Source organism: Micromys minutus (assembly GCF_963924665.1).
Source record: "Micromys minutus genome assembly, chromosome: 2".
NCBI lineage: Eukaryota > Metazoa > Chordata > Mammalia > Rodentia > Muridae > Micromys > Micromys minutus.
The window spans coordinates 12960151-12982002 of record NC_137971.1 but is presented as its reverse complement, the minus strand read 5'-3'; the positions used below and the strand labels follow the sequence as shown (position 1 = coordinate 12982002).

Here is a 21852-nt window from a genome sequence, read left to right as displayed (position 1 = left end):
CTCGTTCCCCCCTGCCTTTCCTGCAGACAACGGCTATCATGAATTTGATGTGTGATCCTTCTATATATTTCAGTACGTTTACTGCAAATGGATGTACCTAGCAGCCATAGATAGGGTTACTTGATGTATTTTATATCTGCACATGGTATTTATATGACACCCATTATTATTCATTTTCTCTCATAGCCATTCCACATTATATTTCTGTGATCTATCTATGTGAATACGCTTCAAGCTGTAGATAATTCCATTGTATGTCTCTACTAAATTCATCTTTTTAAGTGATGTGATTTAGTTTGGTACATTTTCTTTTCAGTTTTCACGACTGTAGAAAAATCTCAATGGGCACTCCTGGGTAGGTGTCCTTGTATGATAGATGAACTTTTCTCTAGAAGTATGAAGAGAAGCAAGCAGCATAAAAGGGCAAAAACCGTAAAGGAGAGCTGGGCCTGTATGCCCAGCAACTTGGGAGCTTGAGGCAGGAGAATGACAGATTCAAGGCTTGTTTCTTTTTGAAAGTGAGCTCCAGAATTAATGGAGTGGAGGCCCCATTTCAAAATAGGTAATATATATTTTTAAGGAGTTTAATGATATGGCTCAGTGGTAGGGTACTTACTTGTCTAGCAAATAAAATGTTTTAGGCTCGATTCCCAGTAACTATTCTGTGCTCCAAATCAAAGTGGTGGTGGCTTGGGCTCAAGTCTTCATGCTGTAGTTTATAGGCATGTGGACACGCAGCTTAGCCTTAGTGAATTCCTGTTCTCTCAATGACAACGTGAAGTTGATATAAGAGGGTCATGTGAGTAACTTGCAGAAAGCAGTTTCTCCCGAGCTTATAGCAAGTGATCAATAAAGCTTAGCTCTTATCACAATCACCATTTTAAAGTAATGGGTATCAGCTTGTCTTTTATTAGTCCCCAGGAGATCATTCATATCAGAGGTCAGATTAACTCTGGTTCTAGGATTTCTATCCTGGTACCGACTTGAGGAGCATCTTAGAGAGAGGGGAAGCTGGAGTTTACTGTCCAGGCAGACTCTTCACTCAGACTTTAGAGAAGACTTTAGGAGGACTGGAGGTATACTTCTAAGGTATAGACAGGGCCAAGAGGAATATGTTTTTTTTTTTTTTAGGACCAAAGAGTCTGAGTTTGAATGAAACAAATCCCTTGACTCTCTCTGGAAACCCAACAGCACACTTGCAGCCTGGCTTATCTTACTCCTGTACAAAGTACCCCCCCAAGCTTTAGAGAGATTTATTCAGAGGAAATGGATGTTTGGCCCCAGCCAGTGGACCAGTGAAGTGGCATCTCTTATACTCTTGGAAAGTGATGGAGTATTATGGGTGATGGAGTGCTGGATTCTTTTCTCTCCAGAGATGTCCCTTCTCTGATTTTAAAGACAATTTTATTATTGTCAAGAACTCCCATTGTCACAATGTACCCTGGAATTGTTTGTCTTTCTCCTGCACTAGACTCTAAAATCCCTCAAGCCACAGGAAGGAACATGGTCTCTGGGAATTAACTGGCTTTCCTTCATGGCTCTAGGACGAGTGATCTTCTTCAGGTAACGTCTTATCAGGGAGGTGAAGCTAGTGAGTAGTAGACTCTTTGAAATGGATGGATACTATTTGTAAAAGTAGAAATGGGACTGGCCTGTAGCAGTTGCTTAGTAAATGGTTGTTGCAAAAAATATTAAAAAGGAATGGCTTATCTCTTTATCGGCCCCTGAGGTCTCACTCTGAGGATGCCGCTTAAATATGGAGCTGGACTCACAGAATCTGTCACTCGGTTCAAGCTGCCCTCTCCACAGGATTCCCTTCCCAGGTGGTTCACTCCACCCGCCCTGGTGCTTCTGTTCCAGTGTGTTTCTTTACCTCGCCGCCCAGCACATGACTCTAAGGTCTGATAGCTTTTCATACAGATTTATATATTAAATTCTCAATCTACAAACCCTCTATACAATAAGATTACATGTTATATGAGATATCACAATCTATATGAGACATCTATATGAGATAAAATGACCTAGAAAAGCCCTTAAAATATTCATATCTACGTATTGCTGAATCTAGGTCTGCTTTCTCCAGCTCCATCTTGCTTCTTCCTTTCTCTGTCTGTTCCTCCTCTGTTTTCCTACCTTTCCCCTGCCTACTTCTCCACTGTCCACTCATATATTGACTTAACATAAATCTACATATTACCCTTTTTGCTTACTTAAAAAAACAAATTAAAAAACCCTTTACCTTTAAATATAAGCTGTGCACAACCATTACCACTTGAAAATATTCTAAATGACTATGTTTTCTCAAAGTTAATTAGCTTGGGTAGGCTATAAAACTAGACTAATTTTTCAACTCCATCAGAAATCTGAGAATGGCTAAATATCTAAAAACATAGGAAGCCTAACACGGTTTCAAGAGATGGGAGAAGTTGTAGAGACAAATCTCCACCAGCAGCCCCCTGTTAGCAACATGTGAGAGCAAGTCTTCTGGCTCAGGATCACTAACGGACCTTGAAATGCAGAAATCTTGAAGGGCTGATAATTTTGGCTTGACAAAGGTTGGTAGATCTGTTCAATCTACCAACATGCGTGTGTGTGTGTGTGTGTGTGTGTGTGTGTGTAGAAGAGTGCCAACAATGGCAGTGTGTGTGTGTGTGTGTAGAAGAGTGCCAACAATGGCAGTGTGTGTGTGTGTGTGTGTGTGTGTAGAAGAGTGCCAACAATGGCAGTGTGTGTGTGTGTGTGTGTGTGTGTAGAAGAGTGCCAACAATAGCAGAGTGTGTGTCTGTGTGTGTGTGTGTGTGTGTGTGTGTGTGTGTGTGTGTAGAAGAGTGCCAACAATGGCAGAGTGTGTGTGCTTAAACAAATGGGATGATGCTACCTCCCTTGTCCCCCAAGGCTTACACTGAATCAGATGCTACCTACTTCCTACGTCTTTTTAGAAGTTTGCAGATGCCCCTCCCTAGATAACTCTTCCCTTTCCTTCTTCTTTTGCTTTCTGCTCCTTCTTGTCCTGTGCCCCTAGGGGTAACCACTATCCAGGTCAGGTTCTTGGATACTGCTTCTGCTACAGAGCTCTCATTCCTCACGAAGGCTTGAGCTACCACCTACATGAGGGTGAAAGCCAAGAAGGTTTTCCCAGACTCTTCTGCATCCTGGGCTTAGATCCTTTAGTACTTGTATGATAAAAGGATGCCCTGTTGGTTCTTTCATCCTGGACACCCTCTTATTCCTGGCACTGCTGTGAATGTTTATAGGGCTGCAGCTTCTTCTAAGGTCCATAGGGTGAAATTTGAAGCCAGCTTTGACCCAGCAATTTTATTCCATTCCATCCAGCTGCTGACTTTTCTTCAGAACCATTTACACACACACCTCCAACTTATGGCTTTGTTCTGTCTGCCCTCCCTGGGCATCATCTTCATTCAGATCTCCTCTGTGGTCTGAGAGCACCTTGGACAACCTGATCTGTGTTAGAAGAAAATACGAACACATCTGGATGTATGTGCATTTTAATCTGTCTTTAAAATGCTCTGATTTATATACATTTCACAAATAAGTAACTCATTAGAGTACATAGATAATAAACCATGCTATTAATATAAGAATAATATTAACACCAAGAAACACCCCTTAGATTACTATTGCCTAGAATTAATGACAGACTTATCTTGTGTTCTTAGAGACACACACAGTCCTCCTGCCTAGTCTAGCAAGTTGTTACAGCCCTTCCTGCACACCCACTGGCTCCAGCCATTTTGGATGCTTCTTGGATGCTCTTACAATCTTACATTCTTACCCTGTGCCTTGCTCTCAATTGTTCTTTTTCATGTAGCGTCCGAGAACAAGGAGACACATTCTCTTCCCAGTCAAAACTGTTCCACTTGGAGTGAGTCAGTTTCACTGACACTCTGAGCTCCAGCCTCCTTATCTGGAACACAGTGTCCAGTTCACAAACAAACACAGGCTGAGTGTGCACTGTGCCTGCCATGCCTACCATACTGGGTCGGTATGAGGGGTGAATTGCTTCTCTTATGTTTTTTCACCCTAGTATGCTTTGTCCAGTTGTCCCAAATTATGATGTTTTCCAGGGAGTTGACTGTGCCATGACTTGCAGGCAGTCACTAAGATGCCTTCTGCTAGCCTGGTCCTTGCTCACCTGAGTCTCACCTGCATCAGTGGCCAGTGTTGACAGCACTGGTATCTGTTGTGCAGTGGAATTATCCACGAAGAAATCCAGCAGCACAATGAAAATACAGTGCAAGACATTTGTAAGGTAAAATTATAACCTTTACAACAGATGTCACATGCCACGATGCCAACATAGGCGGCACCAGGAGAATGTTGGAATAATATTCAAAGATGGTGACAAAGTAGAATCTGGTTGGAAGAGAAGAAGTTAAACAGGCATTTGTGCAGATGGAAGGCAATGTTAAAAGATCCAGGAGGTGTAAAGAGATTTGTGAGAAATTAATGAAGCCTTTGAATATTTCTACTGAAAGAAATCTTTTAAAAACACTCAGCCAAAGTGCTTAAATGAAACACAAAAAGCATTAACCATAAAAGAAATTATAGCTAAATCTTACTACAATAAAATTAAGACCGTCTGCTCCTTCAGGGAAATCATAAAGAAAGTTAGGGCATAAAATATATATCTCCAGCATATATAAACAATTACAAATCAATAAGCTAAAAGCTAGTCTGCAATAGAAGAGGGAAATGGCATCTGAAGAGACATTTCTCAGTGGCTTCCTGCTGCCTATAATTGAGGACAGAGTCACCTGTGAGTCCTTAGAGTTACCTACAATCTCCTGTCTACCACAGTGAGAAGAGGATGAGAAAGGGGAAGAAGAGGAAGAAAAGGAAGAAAGAGGGATGAAACCTATAAAAACATTAAGATATTATTTTGGGGATAAAAGTTAAGATGTTCATTTTGATTATCTATAGATCCATTGGAAATGGCTGCAAATGTCTAGTAGCTTCAAATAACACAGATTTCACTGATAAGGATAAGTACGATACATGTGTTAATGTTGCATGTGTATATGCGCATTATTATAATATTGGTAATTGTCTTACTTGTTCCGTGTTGTACATCGCTACAGTTACAATACAAATTCTGTCATGAGACAGTTTAAAAAGTAAGTTTTAGTTCAATTTTACAGGGAAAACAAATCTTATCAACAATTATTTTTGAGGCTCAGGTTTGTGGCACAGACCTGAATCCTAGGTACTTCGATGGTGGAGGCCTTTGGATCTGGAATTTAAGGCCTTCCTGGGCACATTAGTGAGATGACATCTCAACACAAAAACGTACGAATGAGGGCCAGGGTGTGGTACAGCATCCGGTGCTTGCCTTATGTGCTCCAAGGCCTAGGTTCACTCTCTAGAGCTAGAGCAAACTTACAACAAAAGACCTGATAAAACGTGAAAAATAAATATACTTTTTCCTCTTTCCATCCCCTGTTTCTGGAATGATGACTCTGAAACGAATTATTCATTAATAAATGCCCAGGCCATAAGCTTTGGCTTGTTCTCCAACTTCCTCATGATTTAATTCAACCCCTTCAAACTATTCTATGTCTACCACCTGGTTAATTACCTGTCCTCAGCTTCATACGTCCAAGTCCAGGGCGGATCCCTCTTAGTCTATCCTAAGTTCAGCTACCTGCTGGCTTACATCCATCCCCTCACGCTTCTGGTTCCTGTGCCACTCACTATTTCCCAGAATCCTCTCTCTTCCTGCCAGTGTCCCACCTCCTATTACCTGCTCGTTGGTCATTTTTATTGAGAGGTGATGCTAACAAGAGATTCTTTCCACAAAAACATTTTTTTCCCATATGACAGGTTTTAAAATTCATTTTAGTAGATTCTTTGAAGACACATTTGTAAAGCAAAACAGAAACCAACTGGGTATACATTCTTTAGTGTTCTCCAACAGGTAGGCGACTTGCTTTTGTAAACAAATTCTTTCCCCTTTTGACGCTTCTTGTCTGTCTGTGTTGAATCCTCCAAATAGATGATTTCAGTGCAGGTCTTAAATATTAGCATTATTCCCTTAAAAAAAGTACAGCAACAAACCCTACAATCACATTGTATCTTTGAAGGGCTTATTTGAGTGTGTGTGTATGTGTGTGTGTGTGTGTGTGAGAGAGAGAGAGAGAGAGAGAGAGAGAGAGAGAGAATGTATGTTTGTATATATGTGTATATGTTTGTGTGCATGTGTAAATGTGTATGCATGTATGTATGTGTGTGTGAGAGAATGTATATGTTTGTGTGTATGTTTGTATGTATGTATATGTTTGTAAGTATATTTACATGTGTATATGTGTGTTTGTATGTGTATGTATATGTTTGTGGGCATGTATGTGTGTGTGTGTGTGTGTGTGTGTGTGTGTGTATCCTTAAAAGCCAGAAGAGGGTGTTGGATCTCCTGGAATTGGGATTACAGTCAGCAGAGTTATCCCTACAGCACCCAGTGGAAATCTTTTAAACAGTCAATTAGGTCGAACTAAAACACAATCCATGATCAAACATGCCCCACTTTCTCTTACTTTCAATTTCCCCTCTGTCCCTGGGTATCTTTCTGGCCTCACTTTATGTTCTTTCTAAAAGCTGTGGCGTGTGCTCAGTGTGCACATGGGCGCAGGACCTACTGAAGCTCGAACAAGGACCACCTCCCCAAAGAACGCTGAGCCAACCTCTCCCAGCAGACATCAATTGTCAGTAGACAAGCCAGACTACCAAAAACTGAGATAAGTCTGCCAAAACATCACCCACTCTGGAAGACTGAGAACTATTACAAAGATTCCATTGGGTTGGGACAGAGATCCATTCTTGTCTTGGCAATCTGACCCTCATCTTTTGATCCTTCCTCCCTTCCTATCACTACGTGTTTGGAACCCAATGATCCAGCTATGAGAATTGGGATACAGTTATCTAGTCTCAGTGCCAAGCTTTATAACAATAAAATTGCCGAAGAGGAGGCACCATATGAGATATTGCCTTTGCAAAAAAGCAAAGCAAAGCAACCAAATAACCAAATAACCAACCAGCAAAAATGGTGTATGAGGATGAACTGTGGGCACTATTTGTGGAGGATGATGGTCTTGGCTGGCATCAGTGTAGCAGCAGCATTAGTAATAATTATCTTCACTGTCAGGTTCCTGCATGGCATCTGGGTACACTTCAGAAACTTGATCCTCTAGGAGACAATGGGCACATTTCAAATAGACTGACTTCAAAGGGTGTCATCTACTAAATCTTTCCTTTGATAGTAAAGATGTTTTCTGGCCCATAGATGCAAATATTATTCACATGACTACTGTTGTTATGATTACTAATATACAAGATCTGCCTGGTGTCTCTGTTGTCGCCCACCAACTAGATGTCCTCTCTGCTGCTGAGCCCACCTGTGCCCTGTACATTATACCTTGTATACCTTTTAGGACCTTGCACACTTTAATCTTTATAATGAGCTGTTTGCTTTTCCTTTACTGGATGGTAAACTTAAAGTTTCAGTCTTTCCTTCCTTTGTGCGAATATTACATAGACAAAAACTTACTGAATGTGGGTTTCTCTGTATCTGTTTCCTTAATGGTTTCAAGAGCTATCATGTTTTAATAGTAGCAAATTCCTTATTGCAATTACAAAGTAAGGTACCAACGGGTAGGATTGCCTAGGGGGTTATCTACCTTGTGCAGCAGAATTTCACAAACATTTGTTTGTAATTTGTAAACAAAAATCCCCTTTAAAAAAGATCCTCCTTGAAAGTTTGTATTGATTTGGTCAGAAGCATTTTTCCTATTCTTATAAACACGGTAAAGGTGAAAGTCAGAGCATGCAAATCCCTCAAACGCCTCAGAAAGTACTTAATCATCCACATGTGAGACTGAGACCCACCGAGTAACAGACTAGTTTCCTGCTCATAGCAAACAGGCTGAGTAACTCTGTTTCATCTCCAATTCTAGCATCTTGCACTCTCTCCAGGGGCCTTTGCCACTTCATGACATCATAAACAAGACAGGCCCAGGGTTCAGTTTCGCTGACATTTTCCTTATAAAGCCAATAAACAAAACAGCCTCAGGAGAACAGCCATTATTTTTTCTTTTCCAAAGCCACGTAGAAATGCGATTTGTTTACAGAGCCTCTAATTCAGTTCTCTGCTAATGAAAACAGACATTTTTAGACACATTAGGCAGTGTTCTAGACTTGCCTTTATACTGGGCAGGGAGAGTAATTTGCTTAAAAATTAAATCTAACTTTGTGTTTTATTAAGAATTATAGATGGTGTGAGGGAGATGGAAAAAGAACTGAAACTAAGCCAAGAGGCAAAAATGGATGTTTTCTTTTAATTCTCGAAAAGAGTTATGGGCGCCATCAGGATTTCTGTATTAAAGAACATTGTTTAAAAAACCAACACATTACTTTATTGGGAAAAGCAATTTAAGATTTACCCCCATGTCTTCACTGATAGACCAGTGCGCACATGCACCTTCGAGTAGTGTTGCTGGAGGCACTTAATCTGCATGCATTTGCAAGTCATATGAATTTCAAAAGTGTGTCTGGAACAGAACTATTAGGAACCCCTGAAAACGGCTAATGAGATCAAGGGTGCACACCAAGTCATTTCCTGAGTCATGAAAAATAGACACAATGAAAAATTAAGTTCAAACTGCTGAGGCTCACGGCACAAGTGGGTAATGCAAAGCCCTGCCCACTGAGAGATGTTAGATAGAGGGCTGGAGTCGGTCAAGAATAATTCTCAGCACAAGTATAGCCACACCACTGTCTAAGGATGCAATAAAATATGGGGCATAGAGAAACGTTGCCGTAAATATGATGACATATGGGGGCATAGAGAAACGTCATCGTAATTGCAATTGGAAAAAAAAATCACCAAGCACTTAAAAACGAGTGGAACACAAGAGTAGATGTGAAGGCAGAAAACTGTCATGGCTCTGATCACAGATTCACAGAGATCAAGTGTGGGAGTTAGGACCCTAAAGGATACCTGTGGACATTCAGAAAAATCGGCATTTCGGTATATTATGTAAAAGCGGTGGTTTTAGAAGTGGTTGCTGTGGGAGTTTTAATTCTTAATTCACTGTCTTTTCAACCTGCCCCAGGCAAGCCTAGCATAAAGAGGAGACTGAACAGTTGTCTCGGAGGACTTGGTACTCAGGAGTTCATGTGGGTGGGTTTTGTCCTGGTCACGAAGATCAGTGTCTGCAGTCAGGAGGGAGGCTGCCCACTTCCTGTGTATCAGCAAGTGTCCCCAACTTTCACCCAGACAAACGGACGGTTCCAGGGTGAGTGGAAAGAAGCCCTGGCATCGGCCAAGCACAGTCTGGGCTGAGGACAGAATAAACTAGTGCCGCTCCGTCAGTTACCGTTTCGAGTGGGCAAGCCCAGGAGGAAGAGGTGCTGAGGCACGTGCTGAATGGGAACTACTTTCTGTCTCCGGCAGCAGATGCAAAGCAAAAGGCAGAGATTATAAACAGTGATCACAGAACCATGGCCGGGGAGGTAAAGGAGTCCCATGAGCAAGTCAACCTCTTCCTTCGAATCGTTGCTGTTACAGTACTTGCTTCCATTAGCCCGCACTGCTCACAATACAGATTTTTAATTTATTGCCAGAGAAAAATACAAGTACCTGAGATTTAAGTGATTGTTTATCTGGAGTTTCCAGTTGAGGTTATGGACTGCCACCAAAGGGTGGCGACACTGTTTGAAGCTAGCAGTATTGTTGTTTCTCAATTCTTTCTCATGTGTATGTATGTAGTGTGTGTTCCTGTATGTGTTTGCATGTCAGAATGTATGTACACACACACACACACACGTGTGCACAGATGGATGTGAGCATGTATGGGCATAACCGTGACGAGCATAGGCTGAGGTTGGTGGTCTTCCTAGATCACCCTCCACTTTACTCATGGAGGCAGGGTCTATCAGTTGAACCCAGAGCTCCCTGAGGACAGTGTGGCCAGCCATCTTGCTCAGGGGATTTTCTGTCTCAATCTTCCCAGTGCTGAAATTACAGATGGGCTACCTGACCTGTTCTGGGAACTGCTAAGCCATCTCTCCAGCCTCGCTAATTTAACAACACTGCATTGAGCAGATATAGACAATCCAATGTGGATGACATATCCACTGTACGTTGGTGCAGCCTCTTGAAGCCAGAGACTCTGTGATCATGCCAATGACCTCTCCCATACAGGGGATACAATGTCAGGGAAGAGAATATCAGTTTTAGCATGAACTCGGTGAGGTTAGCCTCAAGATATGCTCAGCTGAGGAGAAAGGCCATCTTTCGATATGAACAGTCTAGCTTCATTCTGGTATGGCTGATCATGTAAGAACTTAAAGATTAAAGCATGCTGCTGAACACCAACACACATTATAAAAACTCGGAATAAACAAGAAACTAAAACCCTAAAGATGCGGCTATTAGTTGGCGAGGAAATAAAGTATTTATGATCTCTCTTATGATATTTCATTGACATACGGTGCTGCTAACCAAGTGACAAATTAATTGACTAGGTTTAAAGAGAAATGGATGTGGCTTAATGAAGAGGGACAGGCTATGTGTTATGAGACAGCTGGTTCTGCTACTGCTGGCTTATGGAGACAATATCCATTGGACAGCTAATGAGTCTCTGTTGCGTAAGATAGATTTTCTTTATAATAGAATTGCATGCTTTGTCTCTAAATGGGGTTATTATACACACCATTGCACAATGTTTGAAGAGCCTGGTTGGACCTTGTAGAGGGTTAGGAGAGAAATAAATTGGAAGACAATCGCGCTTAAGACTGTCAATCCATCAAACTCTCCATATTTATCTAAATTACTGGCACGTTCTCCCCAAATACAAATTTGGATGATACACATGGCCAGAATGTTAATGATGACTGGACTTCACTTTGTTTCTCCCAGTCAGGGTTTCCTCTGTAAGCACAAACTAGAACCCGACCGTCAGTCCCGCCCCACAACTATCCGCCACGACCACTCTCCTGCATCCCCTGCTCAGTTGTTTTTCTATCTATCTATCTATCTATCTATCTATCTATCTATCTATCTATCTATCTATCTATCTATCCATCCATCCATCCATCCATCCATCCATCCATCCATCCATCTATCTATCTATCTATCTATTCCATCTACCTACCTACATATCAATCTATTTAAGTTTCCAGTGCTCTGTGTGTATATACATCTGCATTCCAAGAGAGGCTTTAGATCCCTTTATAGATGGTTAACTATAAGCCACCATGTTGTTGCTGGGAGTTGAACTCAGGACCTCTGAAAGAACAACCAGAGCTCTTAACCACTGAGCCATTGTGCCAGGCCCTATATTTCCTTGCAGGTTTACTTTACACTATATGTTTAATGTTTTGCCAGCACGTATGTAGGAGTTCCTTACATATGCCTGCGTTGGCAGAGTTTAGAAGAGGGCACCAGATTTCTTGGAGCTGATTGGTTATAATCAGTCACATGGGTGCCAAGTCCTGGTCTTCTGCTAGAGCAAGAAGAGCTCCTAACCACTAAACCATCTTTCCACCCCACACTCAGCTATTCTTTAGGGCAAATTCATTATAATTCATTTTATAACATGGAGGAACAAAACTGGACACGGTGGAATGAAGCGTCAATCACTCTGCATCAAACGATTAGGACACAGGTGGGGCCCACTCAGATTCGGTGGAAACGAGATGAGGGCTCGAGTCAGCTTTTACTCTAAACATTTATCTTATGGTGGCTTTGGTCTGATTTACCTTCTGCCTGGTTCTTTTATTGATGAGTAGTCTTCATGGATTTTGTAGCTTAGTTTGAGCCAGATTCCCTGCCTCCTACATGCAGTAGTGTGTCTGCGAGTCCCCTGGATTACAGGGAAGATGGTTCTCAGGACCATAGCCATATGCTTTGCTTGGGACACTTTGAGCATTATTAGTTCCCACTGACCTGGACATGACCCCCTCTGAAGTGGGGTGAGGGCATCTGCTTCTTCTGAACTTCCTTCTCCGCATCTTGACTCCCAGCTGAGCATGAGTAATTGAAACATTACACATGGGAAATAGTTCATGGTTCTTGGAGTAAGATGGTCTTTTCAGCCAAGAGATCATTCTGTCCCGAGTCAGATTGCTTCCTCTTCATCATTGGAAGGGTTTTTTACTTTGCAACCCTCTGTGTGTCTGCAAGAAAGCAAGGTGAGTCGAAAGAAATGAACAAAACACTTCGACACACAGGTCTCAGCCTCTCCAAATTGAATCTTGGAGCCTTGTCAGAAGTGTTATTTTTCCAACAGAGACGGTGTTAAGAGGCTATAGAAAATAAACTCACCTCCCAGTATGGTTCTCTTTGCTTGCTATATCCATTTACTGAGATGAGTATACTGGAAGGTGTGACAGGAGGGTCATATGTCAAAGGAAAATCACCTTGCTCTAATTCTCTTTGTCCATGTTTTCCTTAATATGGGCTCCTGGGCTTCCTTATTCATTGCTGGAATGACATCTTACCAAGGCAGCTTCTCATTGTTTGGTGAGTGGGTTTGTGAAGACACTTAATTCCATTCACTTAATTTTGAAGCCTCATGCACTATTCTGTCGATTGAGCTAACACTTTTATAATAAAAATTCTCAAATTTGGCCAGGGGGAAGGAAAACCCTAAAACAAATGGTAGCCATGCCTAGATAATGGGTTTTTCCGACTTCGCAAATGGATTTTACATACTAGATACTGGATGGCAATACTAAGGTTGCATAGGGCTCAGGCTTCTGAGGGTTTCTCCATTACCATAATTTCCTGCAGGGCATCACAGTGCTCAGAGACTAAGAGCATAATTGAGCCCTTCTTAGTGCCGGCTGGGTTTACCCCCACTCTATGCATCTGAAGATCTAGAAATGGGACACGGTTCTGAAACACACCATGTTCAAGTGTGACACCTTTGAAGATCTGAAAAACTCATCCCCAGTGATTAAAATCTGGCTTAGCTATGAAGAGCTGGGGTTCTTTGGATTCCTGGGGAACTTACTTCAGAAATCCTTTCTCTTAGTCCTGTAAATATGCCTGCCCCAACTTTCCTAGGATTTTTAATCCATCCCTTGAGCCATTTCCTGATTTCCTTTCTTCCCACATCCTCACGTTTCTCAAGGCACTCTTTCCCGTGCGTGTTATTTCGGATTCCCATATGGCACCGAAACCAGCCCGAGGGAGGTAGCCAGTCAGCTTTACCTCAGACTTGTTGCAAGTTCTCTGGTTTCTTCTTTCTCCCTCTCATTTGATGGCTCCGTCTCTCCCGTTTCTAAAGCATCTGCATCTGCCTTGTTTCGCTTTGAGGCACTCTTGAGTTGTTCCCCTTCAGCTTTTTTTCTAGTTCTTTTCTACCCCTTGTATGCTAATTACCACAGGGAGCTGGGTGTTCTGGTCCAGCTTGCCCTTTGGCTTCCAATTCTGGGGCTACATTGTCAGCTCTCAGATATATGCCCCACAGCCCAGGCTTAGTGACCTCAATCTACAATAGCCTTTGGGATTTCTACTCCTCCCCAGCTTTGCTCCCCTTCCCTCCCCTCCCCACACCGCCCCCTCCATCCCCCTCCTGTCACCATGGCCCTCCCCCCCCCCCAAGCAGGCAGAGACACCAGTCTCAAAAGTCATTGGGTTCTTGCCTTCCACACTTGTCTGAACACGTAGCAAAGCCCACTGATTCTACTCGAGCGATATCTTCCCATGGGCCTGTGTTTCCCCAATGTTCCCGAGATTCAGCTTTCCCTGCCTTCTGCACAAAGGCCCCGAGACTACAAGCTGCTCCCGTTACTCTTCTGTTTCTGCGGGCAGCCCAGGCATGCTCATTCTTGGCTCCCAACTGCCTGAGAGACATGGTTCCCAAACCATATTAGACTCACCTCATGATCTGGGCTCTTCTCTTCTTTTCTTGTTGTGTCCCCTAGACTCACTGTTGTGAGGTAACTCCTTCAGAGAACCCACGCACTCTTAAAGTCATACCCTGTTCCTCTATGGAATTTTGGACTATAGTCTCTTCTTTCCTTGTATGGGGAAAGTGTCTACTCATGCTTAGAGAGGACATTCATGGGATGTTTCTGCACGCCTTTCCCTACCTCCCGGGATAGTAGTCACTGGACCCTACAACACTGCGCTGTGATCCTATGTCCAGATAGAGAGGACCTTTATCTTGCTTGTCTGTCTCGATCCTTGTCACTTGACTCCAAGTGCCGGGCACATTCTAGGTCTTTGACAGGTGTTGCAGTGACAGCTACCGAGTGGATGTAACCAGCAAACAGCTGCCAAGGCGCTCAGAAGCCCGTGGAACCATGGGGCCCTGCGGTGCAAGTTTGGGCGGGTTCTTTAATTTCTGTTCCTGGTTATGCCTTCCCCCAGGAGAAAGAGAAGCTGTATGTGGAATTGAAGCACATCTTGGCCCGGCAGCCTGGCCCGGAGGCCGCGGAGCAGCTGCAGATCTACCGGCACACGCTGCGGGAGAAGACCAAGCAGCTGAAAGTAAGCCCCTCTCTTGGTTGGTAGAACGGTTGCCTGGAGGGCACTCCAGGGCTGCGCAGTGAGGCGGTCTACCGCCCAGCCAGCTTCACTCAGAGTTCATTAGACTGTAATGATCCCAGAAGGAGGAGACTGAACACCAAGGAAGGAGCGAGTGAGGGGCAGTGGGGCGGGGAGGGGGGATGTGGTGGAGGAAGGGCTTGTACAGAAGGTCACAGAGTGGTTTAGACAACTCAGATGATAGAAGAGAACAGCATTAAACACCATTGCCAAACCAAAGTGAATTACCACACCAAGGCTGTTTCCGCTATTCCTTCTCACTCTATAGTAAACCTTTGCCAAGCACCAACCAGGGCCCAGGGTCCTACTTCATGCCCATTTATCACATAAATAGTCACAGAAGCGACATAAAACCATGCAATATATTTTTGGGCACACTTCCCTCCCCAGTGACACAAGGGCCTCAGTCAGAGACATAGAGTATTTTATTATTCTGTGCACCTCTTGGAAGTTGTCTCAAAAACTGTACATTTCCAAACCATCCTTTTTAGCTTTATCTTCTGGGCAGGCAATCACTATTCTTAGAACACCAGAGATGTTCTCTGCTCACACACATCCATGGCATTCTCTACAGGTCAGCTGACTTCTGGCATTTGCCCTGCCCAACAAGGGTCATAATCTTAACCTTCGATTTGGGGTAAACTAGATGACTCCCTATTAGCATAGACTTGACCTCTTCATAAAGGAGATACTATAATAGTGTATTCTTCTAGGTGAAAAGGACACACACAGCCAATCTAATTAGAACATTAATTTTCAAATTACTACGAGTGTTCATTTCACATGAGGACCCAGAGACATAATTTGGATTTTGCAAAAGGCACACAGTCTTGATTACTTTTGTTTTTTGAAACAATTGAATATTTTAAAGCCCCCAAAATGTTTCCTTCTCATTTTCTCATGGTGAGTATAAATTAGAAAAGCACTGGGCCTCCTTTGTCTTCTCCACAGTTGGTTCTCGATAGTCCTCAATGGCTCCCTTGGGGACATTATGTTACAGCAGTTCTTTACCTCAGGAAACCCTTGTCTTCAGCTCAGAATAAAAATGAAACACCTTGCTGCAGAGGGCTGGGAGAAATTCTGAGCAAGTCCCACAGAGCGAAGCCTTTATCCGGATTCTCAAAACAGGGTCTTTGTTCCTAAGAATCGAACCACCGAGACACCACCGGGACAGGTTTTCTTTCAACAGGAACATCATGTTCCTTGGCACAGCCAGCAAGGCCATAATCATATTCACAACAATTAAGAGGGAAGAGTTCAGAAGCAGAGAAGCTGGCAAAATGATGGTCTTGCTTTTATGACTGTGCTCAAAACAGCAAGTGTGTGTCCCTTAGAACAACTGGCTGCCCCTTCTTGCCTGGATTTTGGAAGGGAGCACAGCTTAGTTCTGGTATACTTTAAGCCTTGTTTGGAGGAGTAGATTTCTGTTCTAGCAGCTAATATCCCTGAGCACTCATTGAGCCCAGCCACGGAGAGAAGTGGGGGGGGGGGGGGTCAGGCTTTTTATTACAGCCTCTCTCTTGTGTTAAGATCTCCAAGGCGTAGGCTCCCTGCTCTGTAGAGATAAGGTACCCACCGCTGAGATACACAGAGAACCCAGGAATAGTCCCAGGGTATGAAAAAGGGTGGTAGACATTTAGCAGAACAACCACCCTGGTGTACACATATTCAAAGCTTAGTTAGTGGTAGTGGGGAGATGCTTTCAGAAGGGCTTTTACCATAATCCTCAGACTCTTACTCCCTAGTGGTATTTTCTCTTGAATGTATTTTTTAAAAGGCTAAGAGCTATTTCAGATGGTGTGTGTGCGTTCTGTCTCCACTTGTAATATTCCCCGAAACACATCATCCACAGAGATGAACGGTGGCTCATCTGAACCCACTGGAAGGTTGCTGCTGGCTCCCTCCCCCTCCCCCTTTTCACGGGATGATATTTCATTTATGTTTGTCACTTGGCTATGAAATCATCAATTCTCAGTGAGGTTAATAGCCAGGCACAGGCCACGAGTCCATGAAAACATGCTGCCAAAGTACAGAACCCGGGCGGGGCAGTGGCCTGCACCCCCCCCCCCCCGATGACCGGTGGCAAGTTAAAACAAATGCTTGAGAATAGGCTCCCTTCTCCCCGTGCACCTTCACTGATGCTGCTTCCCACACTGCCTTAGGTTCTGTCGTCGGAGTTGAATATGTACGAATCGCAGAGCCAGGAGTACAAGTATGAGATCGAGAGACTTGGCAACGAACTGGTGACTTTAAAGAAGAAGTACCTGGCTCAGAAACGCAAAGAACTCGTTCAGAAGTAAGGCTCAGCCAAACACTCTAACCTTATTATGCCTGGTATCTGACTGTAAGAAAATATTTGAAGGCGCTGGGAGTGGTGGAGCTCGCCTTTAATCCTAGCATCCAGGAGGCAAAGGCAGGACAAGGCCAGCCAGGTCCATCTAGAGAGTTCCAGCCACCCCCCCCCAAAAAGAGTCTGATAAATTTCTCAGAAGTGCCAGTGTCAGTAGGGTAAACTGAGTCACGGGTCGAACCAGCAGAAGTTCATAGCATGTTAAAATTCATGTCTTAACTGGCATTGATTTCTCTCTCCTCTCTTGAGAGCTTATCAGGGATTCAGCGACCCCTGCTCATTGGTGGACTGAACACAGGGCAGATGGAACAGGTGTGCCCGGCCACACACAGGGCAGATGGAACAGGTGTGCCCGGCCACACACACTGTCCTCATGGCTTGCCAATGGCCAGGTCATTCTGAACAATATGTGATTCTTGAAATCATTGTTCTCCCTACAATGTATACAGAGATACAGATTTTAAATGAAAAAAAAAAAGCTATTTAGATTAATTTCAGGTTTACCTTCAGAATATTTTAATTTGCAGGCTGCATGCATGCTGTCCCCATATTGTAACCATAAGTAAAACGCAATGCTTAGTTTTAAAGAAAAAAGCCCAACTAGACCCTGATACCTTCTTTCCATGACAGGAATTATCTCACTTGTCCCTAAGGGTCCACACACTCCACTTGGAAATCAGTGTCATAGTATACAGTTTGCAGATGGGACTCAATCACCAGCCTTCTCTGAGCTGAGGCGCACCCAGGGTTAAAACCTGTGGAGGGAGTGGGGCTTCCCCAAGCTATGGCACCCCTGTGATGAGGAACACTTCCTGTGTTTTAGACTTGACTGACTCTGAGCATCCATGTTCGGTGACTGACTAAAGTCTCCGTGGTGGGTGGGGTGTTGACTTCAGCTCCTCTTCCAGGAGGAGATAAAGATATGAAGGTGCAAATGCTGAGCTTGACATTTTGGGTTTGGGGGTGCTGGGAAGCAAGTGTTCCCTAAGCTTTGTTATTTCTGTTTCCCTGTTCCCAGGCAGCAGGGCAGGAGGCCAGTTGAGTCAGCAAGTTTGAAACTTGGTCTGATTGTGTGCCCTTGCCAAAACTGAACCAGCTAATTCTACAATGACTCCCATTACAGGTTGAAAGTCATATTTGGTATTTTATCTGCATGGACACCTCAGGGACAGGCTGAAATATGGTTTGAGTGTGTCTGCCTACAATCCGTTAGCAGCAAACAGCATATAAAGTAACTGGATGCAAATTCATTTGCCAGTAAAAATCTGCCCTTCTTGTAAATCAGAATAGTCCCCTGGTCCACATTTAGATGGCAGCTTCTCGGTGGAGTGAAATATGGCCGTGATTTAGAGAAATCTGTCTTAACATGTGGGTCTGTGACTGACTCTCTCAATCTGTAGTAAGATTGATTAAATATGCAGGTTCCAATGCCCCATTTCCTGAGAGCTGGACTCAGCCTCAGGAATCTGCAACTTGAAGCTTTCTGGGTTGTTTTCAGTCACACTGAAGTTTTAGAAACACACACACACACACACACACACACACACACACACACACAGAGCGGAGGGAGGGTGGAGTAGAAACACTAGGTTAAAGTAGGTCACGGTGTGAGCAAGCAGAGGTTCACATCACCTCTGGCATCTTGAGGCCACACTGATAAAATATTGTAGGGTTGGTTTCATGTGTGGGAGGCGCTGAACTCTGAGATCTTCCAGGTTTTTTGAGCTCACATTCTGAACAATAAGTGATTCTTGAAATCATTGTTCTCCCTACAATGTATACAGAGATACAGATTTTAAATGAAAAAAAAAGCTATTTAGATTAATTTCAGGTTTACCTTCAGAATATTTTAATTTGCAGGCTGCATGCATGCTGTCCCCATATTGTAACCATAAGTAAAACGCAATGCTTAGTTTTAAAGAAAAAAGTCCAACTAGACCCTGATACCTTCTTTCCATGACAGGAATTATCTCACTTGTCCCTAAGGGTCCACACACTCCACTTGGAAATCAGTGTCATAGTATACACAACTCCAGAACAGCTAGCATGGTGAAGTGGTTAATCATCTTTCTAGAACCAATATACATCTTGCTGTAGCTCATGGCTTGCCCTAACCCCCTTTTCAAAAAAAAATAATTAAAATTGCTTGTATTTAGTGTGTATGTATGTGTGCATGAATGTGGTGTGTGTGTGTGTGTGCGCGCACGAGTTTGAGTTTAAAGAAATTTAAATCAAGCTGAAAATTCTGTGCCTTGCTTTCACTAGCTGATTTAGAGTGTCGGGTAGCCGTGCACACTTGGTGGCGAGCCACAGACCTTTGGTTTGATTCAGAGGTTTCTATCGGTTAGTGTGGCTTCTCAGGCCGTGTCTTTACCTGTCTTCCCTCCCAACCCTCTGACCTGGCTTTCATTCTACTGGTGATTCCTTCCAGCGGAGGCTTCTATTAGCCAGTAGACAGGGAGAAGAGTTCAGAGGAACACAGCAAAAAAAGATTAAGGTGCTGAAGAAGATATTCGAAGGCAAGAACAGAAGTGCTGAGATGGGTTAGACTGGAAAGAGGAAGGCTGCAGGGAGCCATTATAATGGTCTATAAATACATTAAACAGATAATGTAGAAGAGACAGAATTCCCATTAGTCAGCTTAGACCAAGCCAGAAGCATTAAGCCTACGTTCCTCCAGAAAGGAAAATTCAGGTTATTTAAGGCAAGGAAGTGCAGGGAAGGAGGAGTGAGGGCTGCCTGCATCTAACACCAATCAGAAGCTAGACAGAGTTGCCAGAGAGGGGGAAGGAAGGAATCCTCTTTGCTGGATCCACTCAAAGCTAGAACCTTTGTCCTATTTATGGAGGACGGGGTTTCACAGTAATGAGATCAAATCTACTAGGAGCAGCTGAGTTGATGAAGCAATACTCTATAGGTTCTTTCCAAATGGAACAATCCAGAACCTCCCCTGTAGGTGCCCTCTATACACACACTCTTTAGAAACAGCAACTTGGATCATTGCCTTTTGGCTTCTTTCATTTTTCTCAGACACACTCTTCCCCAGCTATTAGTTCCACCCACATCCCACCATGGGATCCGCCCACATCCCTCCATGGGATCCGCCCACATCCCACCATGGGATCCGCCCACATCCCTCCATGGGATCCGCCCACATCCCACCATGGGATCCGCCCACATCCCTCCATGGGATCCGCCCACATCCCTCCATGGGATCCGCCCACATCCCACCATGGGATCTGCCCACATCCCTCCATGGGATCCGCCCACATCCCAGCCACATCCATCCCACATCCCTCCACTGGATTCCTCCAGTATTCACTTCTTATGCATGTCTGTACTTTGCAGGATCAGGCTCTTACCCCAAAGTGTTGTTGGTCCATCTAACTGATTTTGGTCCCAGAGTTTGCTTAGCTCTTATCTTTTATAATTCAAAATAGGTAACTCGTATGCTACTTATAGGGAAAAGAAATGTGTGTGTGTGTGTGTGTGTGTGTGTGTGTAAAAGGGATCTATACATATAGAAAAATATGTTGCAGATTTGTTTTAGGCAGGATTCCTTTAATTTATTACCAAAAATATCATTTTTTAAATCTCCCCAGATATTTTTGTATCTTAGATCGTTTCTAGTACTTTCTGATGCTTGTCTGGAGTTATAGGAAAGTTTATATACTATAAATGTTCAAATTTGATAAAGATTCTTTACATGGAGTAAATATTTCTAAGATTTGAGAAGAATTTGGAAGTAGACCAGGTGTAACTGACTAATTAGTCATTATAGCTAAGCCAAGAGGAAGACTCTTCTGACTGATCTTTGGAACTAAACAAATATTTTTAAAGCAGGAAGATAGTGACGAACCAGGAAGCACCAAAGCCAGTGTCTGCACTGTAATGAGGTCCTCTGTCAGTCTGGACCACCAGCAGAGGCTAATATTTCAGATCTAATTATCTCCCCTTAATTCTATATGCTGTCAGAAAACACCTAATCAGATTCCCACAACCTCCTTGTCTCCAGCCAGAATCTAATCAGTTGTTTTCGGTGGCTGGCTTACCCCAGGAAATTATAGAACAGGAAACTCAGAAGAGGGACAAGATGTTGGGGAAGCTAATGACGTCCTTTTCCTTACAGAAACAAGGACAGGATATCCATGAACAACATCTTCTCAGAGCCCAAGCTGTCTGGCCCTCGATTTACTGGGGGTGGATTTCCCCTCAACCAGACATCCAAGGTGAAGTTGTAACTGGAAGCCGACGGCTGGCTCAAGTTCAACAGCTCAGCTGGAACATTGTGGAGGAATCGCCTTCAATCCCTCAAATCACAGATATATAGAAAAGGCTGGTGCCCAGCTTTTCAGAGTTGGAAGGGATGGACAGCTATCAGTCTCTTGTACACGGGAGTGATGACGTCATACCTGAAGCACATAGACATTAACAGACTGTGATCTTAGCTCTTTAATTAAGATGGCCCCTGGCATAACGCTGATCTTTGGTTACAGTCGTGCTGACTGACTAGACATACACTAGATTTAGAAACTCAGGGTGGATGAAGCTTTGGGTATTAATTTCTCTATTGTAGATATTTGAGCACTTGAAAGTTTTTGTATGTAAACATTTTTCTATGTAAAAAAAATGCAGTTCATGCCCTCCCATCTTATTAGTGAAAATCTATTTTAATTATTCCTTATTAAGAAGCCATAGCATGAGACAAGAAAACAGGACACATGACTGGGAGTTCAAGGAGTATATATTGAGAGTGATTTCCATGTGAATCATTGTTCCAGGCCTGGGGTAGGAAAATCTGTTCTGAAGAAGAAATGCCAATAAATACCTCATCATAAAAAAAAAATTCTTTGTAAAGATTTTGATCTTTGCTTTGGCAGAGCATGTCATTAAAGTTTAAAATGACTGTGAGAAATGTTTAACATAGGAT

The 21852-nt window shown here is 43.2% G+C and overlaps 1 protein-coding gene across 1 annotated transcript in view; it reads left to right on the top strand.

Annotated features, from left to right (window-relative positions):
* Positions 1 to 21163, top strand: part of CFAP58 (cilia and flagella associated protein 58) — a gene marked incomplete at both ends in the record, with an annotated part of 100213 nt that extends 79050 nt beyond the window's left edge. The window contains 3 exons of the mRNA XM_080912079.1: positions 14396 to 14515; positions 16735 to 16868; positions 21052 to 21163. Of these exons, the coding sequence (XP_080768205.1) occupies positions 14396 to 14515; positions 16735 to 16868; positions 21052 to 21163 (366 nt within the window). The remainder of the gene's footprint in view (positions 1 to 14395; positions 14516 to 16734; positions 16869 to 21051) is intronic.
* Positions 21164 to 21852: the final 689 nt, after the last annotated feature.